Source organism: Neopsephotus bourkii, unplaced genomic scaffold (assembly GCF_033783945.1).
Source record: "Neopsephotus bourkii isolate Nb327-2 ecotype Australia unplaced genomic scaffold, CSIRO-AGI_Nbou_v1 NB_1080, whole genome shotgun sequence".
NCBI classification, from domain to species: domain Eukaryota; kingdom Metazoa; phylum Chordata; class Aves; order Psittaciformes; family Psittacidae; genus Neopsephotus; species Neopsephotus bourkii.
In genome coordinates, this window is record NW_026901568.1 from 4,808,307 (window position 1) to 4,816,227 (window position 7,921).

Consider the following 7,921-nt stretch of genomic DNA (forward strand, 5'->3'; position numbering starts at 1 on the left):
AAAACCCCATAAGTTATGTTTGCTTACCACTTTCTACTAAGATTGACTTCATTTGACAAAAGAGCAGTGTGAAATACTTCTCTACTGCAGCAGAAACTTTTCCTGTTCTCCCTACTTTATAGAATCACAGAATGGTTTGCATTGGAAGGGACCTTAAAGATCACCTAGTTCCAACCCCTCTGCCACAGGCAGGGACTTCTTCCTTGAATGGGTAGGGACACTTTCTCTTCAATGAAATAAATTCATATGGCAAAATTACTGCCATGGATCACACATTTGTTAGTTTAAAATCGTATTAAAGCAGGTATTTCTAGCCTAGGAATTTGCAAGTGCAAACCCCAATGATAAAATCCGTCAAAACAACTTTTTCATTATTACTTTACAGATTAGTTTTAGACTACTGTAAGAAAAAAAACTGTACAAGAACTACTGGAGAACCCTATATTCAAGCACAGGCATTCTGAAAAAGTATTTTAAAGAAAAACATCATTCAGTCTTAACACGTTTGTTTTGGAGGCTAGACCTGGAGACTGGGCTGGAATAAAATTAATTTTCTTCAAGTTTAAACCACGACAGAGACCAGCCCATGAATCAGAAGGACAAACACAGCAACACAGAACATGCTGCTTTGGAAATGTGTTTAACAACCAAAATTGAAATGGTACATCTTTCTGAAATGATTTCAGAGAAGGTAGTTCTCAAGAAGCACTATTCACAATCAATACTGAATATTCAGATGCCAGAGGGTTGCAATAGATTGTTGGGATGACAAAACCAGAAAATTATCTTCACACTAGGTGACCCAATGAGCAAAATTTCACATCTCTGTTTCAGGGTAACAGTCATTATACAAACTTTTTTCAAAGTTTTTAAGGAAAAGTTCAGTATAAGAGGTAGCTGCTTCTCAAAGAACAACAGAACATCAGAAACCATACGGTGGAAATGAACATTAAAACCATTTACCATCATATTTAGAAATGTTTTCATCTGTGTCTTCTTTCTTCGTTTTAGACAACACCCACCTAAAACAAAAAGCGTATAGTCATCGAACTACTTATGCAAACCTGTATTATTTAACAAGCACAGCAAAACCAGCTTTTGCTTCTAGGCTGTGAATATGAGAATATGATTTTGCTAGTCAGCATCATGGAATTTTGTGTAGTTCAAAGAACACGAAAGGAAAAATTAAAATAGATTAGTCTAAAACAGCATTTCAAAATACTTCCTAAGATTATAATTGATTATACAATTATAGCACTAAAGTAATTCAATTATTCTGAATAAACTTCAGTTTTATATACAAGGTAAGTTTGGCAAAATGTAAGAATTTTACATAAGCATATAATGTCAAAAATAAATGGAAAATAGCAAGGTTCAACTGTAACATCTTCAATTTGATAAGGGAAAAAATAATCACCCAAAGAAACTTTAACACTACCCGACAGTAACAGTACACTTGCATAGCAAGGGACAAAAGGCAGAGGTAAAAGTGTCCAAATGACAAATGCAATCATGCATTGAACACATTCTAAGTGTATTGCACACAGGGAACCCCAACAGAGCAAACCAACTCCTGATCTCCTTGAGACTATGAACAAGGCAAACTCAGCTTATCAAACTGAGGTCACCAAAAAATATGCACATTTCACACATAAGACAAAGCGTTCATTTGGAAGAAAAAAAAAAGTAGAAAGAAAGAAAGGGCAATCCACCCTCATCTGGCCATACAACAGTTCTATCCCAAGCCATGTACAGGAATACCTTAAGCCAACCGTGTCACTGAACTCTTCATTGCATCAACTACAATACTACATTTTTGTTATTAACTCCACAAAGAACTATCTTCATTCTGAACCATCGGAGTATTTCAGGGATGAATAACTTTCCTGCTCAAATTTCAGTCAGATTTGTTTTTCCAGAGATGCTAGAAAAGCTTCATAATATAAATGGCAAACTAGATCCTTGGTCTACAAGGGGAAAGACCAACAGGGAAATAAAACACCCCTACAAGTCACACAGAAGATTTTCAAAATTAATTCTCAAAAAAAAGCTATTCTATTCTAGTGATTTACCTAGTCAACTTATAAGCACTGTTTCCCCAAATTTTAGGGAAGAAAGGCAACCACTGCTTACTTTCTCATACAGCTTAGTTCCACAGTTGTTATTCTTACGTAAATTATGTACAGCTAGACCAAAAAAAAAACTCCCAAGCATTGTAAGCAAAAGCTTTGAATAGTAAATTTAGCAGGAAGACAAACTCATCTTTTAGAAATTGGAGTGAATGACATTTTTCAAGTATCTCGGTTTTTGCATTTGTTAACTAATGTTTGCACAAAAACCAGCAACATATCTGAAATGTTCACTATCAGGCTTAACATTATGCTGTATTTGTAGCAAGCATTGCCAGCCTTCCCAGTGGTAGCCACTGTACAAATTAATTTTTATAGAGATACTAGCAGAAAAATGAATATAAAGTAAGTCCTCCCACTAGACATTAAAATGTTTGAAGTTTAAAATTTTAAGGCATAAACTTACCCAGCCAATACTCCATCAAAGGTTTCTGTAAAATACACTTCCCCTGTTGGCTCTGGAGTCCGGTACACAACCTAAAACACACATACAGGAGCATACTCTAACATAAATTACAATTGTTAAGTTGAAATACACTATCATACCTCTAGGATTAGTTCCACCCAAACAGACCACCAGATTTTGTTCATTAGAAGTATCTAACAGCAAAAACTATCTTCCCCCACCCCTCTCATTTTCAGTTTGGGTGCATCCCTCTTCCCTGCTTCCTGCTCCCTGCTTCCTAAAAACCTCATAACTAAAATACTGCTACACATCTTATGTGTAACAAAACGCCAGGAAATTTGACAAATTTGCCAAGCTTTCACCAATTCTCTGCTTCCTCCCTCTTTCTAGAAATGTTTCCCATTCTTCTGGTTTCCTGTCTACTTGGCACATTATAGTTGAGCTACACAGTAAAAAGTTGAAAAAATGATTTATGAATATTGCCCACATCTACTGCGAAGTAGAGCATAACAAGCCAGGTTTTCTGGGAACAAAGATAGTGTCAAAATGTAGCTTATGAAATCAAGAACTGGTCTAAAGTCAAAAATCAGTAAGACTAAGATACTTTCTACTGTCTTCTCTAACAATGGCATGTTAGAAGTTACAACAAAAAGGTTTTGTATTCAGACTGAAGCACAGACTAGCAAAACCTTCTTCATGACCACGCATCATAGGCAGGAGATGTGATTTTACACTTTGGCATAGCAGGATCATTTGTTAAGCTTGTCCTACGTGTCACGTACAGAAACTGAAAAGGACTGGTGGGTTTGACACCCACCCGGTTGTTAACTGCATGTTAACTTGCTCTTTTTTAAATACATTTGTCCACCAATTTCTCTAGCAGTTATAATTGCATATCTTATAATTAAACAAGCTTTAACTAAAGACTTCTGTCATCTTACCTCTAAGGAAGATTTACCTCCATCAACATCAGCTTCTTGAGACTGCTTGTCAAAATCCTCTACTTCAACACTGGAATCCAGAGTTTCTTTGTTTTCAGTTTCTGCAGTAACTGAGCTAATTACCAGGACACCCAAGCACAGCCAATCCCACTGAAAGTACATCTTGGTTATCTGAAAGTTTTAATTTTTTAAATTTCAATTTAAAGTTTTAAATTTCATTGCAAAGATATTATCAATACCATTGGAATTTTACCCCAGATTTTATCTGTAGGAGAAAAAGCATATAAAAAATATAGATCATAGAAACACAGAATCAGTGCAGTTGGAAAAGACCTTTAAGATCACCAAAAGTTTCTCACTATAGTATTTTAATAAAGCACTGTGTCTTAATTTGAAAAATTCCTTACTAGGCAGCCCTGACTCAGATTCTATTCCCCCTCCTGTTGTCCCTACAGTAGTGTTTGTAGCCTGTTCCCTTACCTCGCCAGGCCACAAATCTAGCAAGAATGTGACTGCAGTATATATACATTTTTAAGAATTAAGGCTGCTTTTATTTTTATTTTTTTTAATTCCTTAACAATCTAAACAAGTAATCAAAGTGAACCAGTCTCTACAGTGTAGCAAAAAGTAACATCCCTTTCATAAGGGAAAATGAAATTGATAGTTTTGATCTCCTGTGCCCACCCATTGACCTTACTTTTGTTTCATGGCAAAAGGATTTCAGAAGGATTTGGGTTATTTTCCTCCCTTTCTCAAAAGCTTCTCCCACTGTATCACCCCACACGATAATGTCATCAATGTATTGCAGCTGTTCTGGAGCTTGCTCCTGTTCCAGTGCAGTCTGGATCAGTCTATGGCAGATGGTAGGGCTGCTTCCACCCCCGGTGCAGTCAATTGCAAGTGTACTGGCCACCCCTCCAAGTAAAAGCCAACTGTGGCCTGCTCTCTGCTGCCACAGGAATTGAGAAAAATGCATTGGCAATATCAGTCGTGGCATACCACTTGGCTGCCTTTGACTCCAGTTCATACTGAAGTTCTAGCATGTCCGGTACGGCAGCACTCAATGGTGGTGTGACTTCATTCAGGCCATGATAGTCTACTGTTGGTCTCCACTCTCCATTAGACTTTCGCACTGGCCATATGGGGCTATTAAAGGTGAGTAGGTCCTGGTGATCACTCCTTGGCTCTCCAGTATACTGATCAACCTATGCATGGGAATCAGGGAGTTGGGATATATTTTCACTATTAGAAGCGCTAAAATTCGGAAACATAACTGAGGTCGGTATAAGAATCTGGTCAGCATTTAAGGAAATAAAATCTGTGCTTTTTGCTCAATTTCTACCCTCCACGGTTGCAATTAATAGCTAAAATTACTATATCTGAGAGATTAGGAGAAGGGTCATTGGGTTTTTTTCTTCACCATATAGTCTTAATTTACATTCAGTTATTTCTACTTCTGTGTGAACTGTGTTTCATATGGCAACCCAGGAAGAGGAGGGAAAAACCTAATGGTAAGATCCAATTGACACTTGCCTTTTAATGGCAGCAATTTCCGGGCTAAGTAGGACTTTTAAACAATGTAAATATAGCTCAGATATTTATAAACAGATAATTGGATGTCTAATTCCCATGATCACTGTGTCTGATTCTCTTGTGCCTTTGAGAATCATACCTTTCATGCCAGTTACAGTCCTCTGAACAGAACATTCATTCAAAGTCAGGTGCTGTGTTTCAGGTGCTGATTCAAAATACAGCTGCTGTATTTTCTAACATAAGTCTGTAATTGAAGGGATGAAGATGAGCCTTCCAAAATAGAAGATCCTGATGCTGTAAAGCCTGAGGGATGGCTTGATGATGAAGCACAGTATGTTCCAGACCCTAATGCAAAAAAACCAAAGGACTGGTAAGATCTAGATTCAGTAAGTGCAGGTTGTTAACATGTCTTGTAGATAAGCCTGAGTATTGTCTGTGGCGAATTGAATTGTGGATCAGAAGTCAATCAAATCTCACTGTCTTTTGAGGGAGTAAATTGGAATGTGTATTTCTTTTGGAGGGCTGCTTTTAGAGAAAAACAAACATGTTTATTGCCTTTTGTTTTTTGAAGATACATAAACAAAACCAGAATAAACAGTATAGCAGTCCTCAAAAAGAAAATTTTGCTAATGTTAGGTAAAGCTCTGTGGCCTGGTCAAAATTTTGAGATTGTTAAAGCAAAATGTGTACGGACCCTAACTTCAGACTGACTGCTAGTGTTCAGACCAGCCCAATCTCAAATCAGCTGTTTCTATCTTCTTGTCTTTTATGTAGGGATGAAGATATGGATGGGGAGTGGGAAGCCCCTCAGATCCCTAATCCAAAGTGTGAGGCTGCACCTGGTTGTGGCCCATGGGTGCGTCCCATGAAGAATAACCCAAACTATAAAGGGAAATGGAAAGCACCTTTGATAGACAATCCGAACTATCAGGTAATAGAAATAGTCTTTGTTAGAAGGTACAGAGTTCAACAGAGCAGGTAATTCAAAGTAATAAATATATGTAGTATGTTTTATATTTTAGAACGTGAGTACCCTCACTAAACATTTTGAGCTTTTTTGTGTGTTCTTTAAGTACATTGGAAAATATAAATGCTGCCCATATTAAAATAATTTCTCTGCTAAAAGTCGCTTTTGGCATGATTTGCACTTGTATCACTTAATATGTTCTGTATAATTGTATTCTGGATCATGTTATTTAGGGAAATATTGATCTTTTTTGTTGGGGTTTTAAGTCTTAACATTTTTTAATTTAAAAAATGAAACTTTTCATTAAGCAGATTGACTTACTAGTTAAATTTTAGTGGAAGCATCAATAATTAAATTCCCCTTCTACCTACAGTTACAAGGAAATCAGTTTGATATTAAGGAAAGTTACTTTGTATTATGGCTGGAGAGTACTTGAATCTGATTTCTATGAGTTTAAGAACCTAAGCACATTTGCAAACAAAATATGAATCTAATTTGCATAGGTATAACAAAGCTGAATTTTCCTTCCATAAAATTTTCCCTAACGCTTCTGGTTACAGTAGCTCTCAGTTTATACACACGCATAATGGAAGGGACCATATGGACCATGGGATGTAGTTCCCCTGCAGTGTTAGGCCACCAGACAATAGATGCTTACTTCAGAAAATCCCATCACTGACCACAAAACATTAAGCAGGGCTCTTACAAAAATGTAAATGCTATATTGATGAGCAAACCCCAAAGCTATGTGTTAGAGAAGGAGAGACTAGAGGAAGAAGTAATGCTGATATTGTGTTTCCCCTTCAGTATTAGGAAATTTGTTTTGTAGAGTTACTCTAGGAAACTTAAAAAGAGTGTTTGGAATCACCAGTACCAGCAAGAATGGAGATACTGTGTACAGTCAATTATTACTGTAACCCTCTATGGACAAACCCATTAGTTTTAAGAGGTCTGCCTTAAACAAAAAATTGAGCTGCAGCTACCAAAATTCTATGGGTACTTCCAGTTCTGGTTTTATGTAGGTTAAACTCAATTGCTTGTCTTCTTAAATAATGTATTTAAAATAGTCAGGAGGTTCCAGTTGTTTTAAAATTTGTTTCAGAGTTTGTTGGCTTTTAGTGAGGTATAGGTAAAGTGAGTACTTTTTTTTGTTTGCCTTTTTTTTTTTTTTTTTTTCCTTTTCCTGTTAAAGGGAGTCTGGAGCCCTCGGAAAATACCAAACCCAGACTATTTTGAAGATAGTCACCCATTCAAGATGACTGCTGTCAGTGCTATTGGTTTAGAACTCTGGTCTATGACGTCTGATATCTACTTTGATAACTTCATTATATGTTCAGAAAAAGAAGTAGCAGATCGCTGGGCAGCAGATGGCTGGGGCTTGAAGAAATTAGTAACGGCTGCTAACGAGGTATAAACTTTATGTTCTTGATAGCCAAAAGTAGTGAGGAAGACATGCTTTTGGAAGAATTTTCTGTCAGTTAATGCTGACAATATTAATTTGTTTGACAGTTAATATTTGTACTAACTATGATAGGGTTGTTTTTTCTCATAGCTTGGCTTTTTACCATTCCCAGATTAATATCCTCTTGAAATTAAAAGAGTACAACATTCCACTTGAGCACTAGTGGGATATGGGCTTCACTATGAGTTAAGTGTTCTGTTGTTCATGGTGATACTAGAAATTGAGTACCTGTCAGCAAATGGAAGCTGAGTTACTTGCACTAAATGACCTCTTTTTTTTTTCTTGTTTGGTGGAGTTTTGTGTTTGGGGTTTGTTCTTTTGTTTATTTCTTGTGGATAACTCCATTATATATGTTCTTTGCATGTTTCCGTCCCATGAGAAACGGATGAATAGTCATGTGTTTTTTCTGTTTAATAGTTTTAGGTGTTTAGATGCTTGGATGTATATTATGCAGCTCTGAAAATAGTACACGTTTATGGAGCT

The 7,921-nt window shown here is 36.6% G+C and overlaps 2 protein-coding genes across 2 annotated transcripts; one reads left to right on the forward strand and one right to left on the reverse strand.

Moving 5' to 3' along the window:
- Positions 1 to 899: 899 nt before the first annotated feature.
- Positions 900 to 3,737, reverse strand: LOC133217021 (calmegin-like). The gene is made up of 3 exons (XM_061362147.1): positions 3,477 to 3,737; positions 2,536 to 2,606; positions 900 to 1,022 (listed from the first exon to the last, which is right to left on the reverse strand). Exons 1-3 carry the CDS (start codon positions 3,636 to 3,638, stop codon positions 950 to 952), a joined length of 306 nt encoding a protein of 101 aa, XP_061218131.1. The 5' UTR covers positions 3,639 to 3,737; the 3' UTR covers positions 900 to 949.
- A 1,486-nt stretch (positions 3,738 to 5,223) lies between these two features.
- On the forward strand, positions 5,224 to 7,621 carry LOC133217022 (calnexin-like). Its single transcript, XM_061362148.1, has 3 exons — positions 5,224 to 5,379; positions 5,784 to 5,940; positions 7,169 to 7,621. The coding sequence occupies exons 2-3, from the start codon at positions 5,794 to 5,796 to the stop codon at positions 7,388 to 7,390; spliced, it is 369 nt and encodes a 122-aa protein (XP_061218132.1). The 5' UTR covers positions 5,224 to 5,379; positions 5,784 to 5,793; the 3' UTR covers positions 7,391 to 7,621.
- Positions 7,622 to 7,921: the final 300 nt, after the last annotated feature.

Excerpts from the sequence above, each read along its gene's own strand:
- LOC133217022 (XM_061362148.1), top strand. The coding sequence starts at position 5,794 with ATGGATGGGGAGTGGGAAGCCCCTCAGATCCCTAATCCAAAGTGTGAG. Across the intron at positions 5,941-7,168 it reads TAGACAATCCGAACTATCAG|GGAGTCTGGAGCCCTCGGAA; the intron begins GTAATAGAAATA and ends TTCCTGTTAAAG.
- LOC133217021 (XM_061362147.1), bottom strand. The coding sequence starts at position 3,638 with ATGTACTTTCAGTGGGATTGGCTGTGCTTGGGTGTCCTGGTAATTAGC. Across the intron at positions 2,607-3,476 it reads GAGGTAAATCTTCCTTAGAG|GTTGTGTACCGGACTCCAGA; the intron begins GTAAGATGACAG and ends TGTGTGTTTTAG. Across the intron at positions 1,023-2,535 it reads TTTGATGGAGTATTGGCTGG|GTGGGTGTTGTCTAAAACGA; the intron begins GTAAGTTTATGC and ends TTTTTGTTTTAG.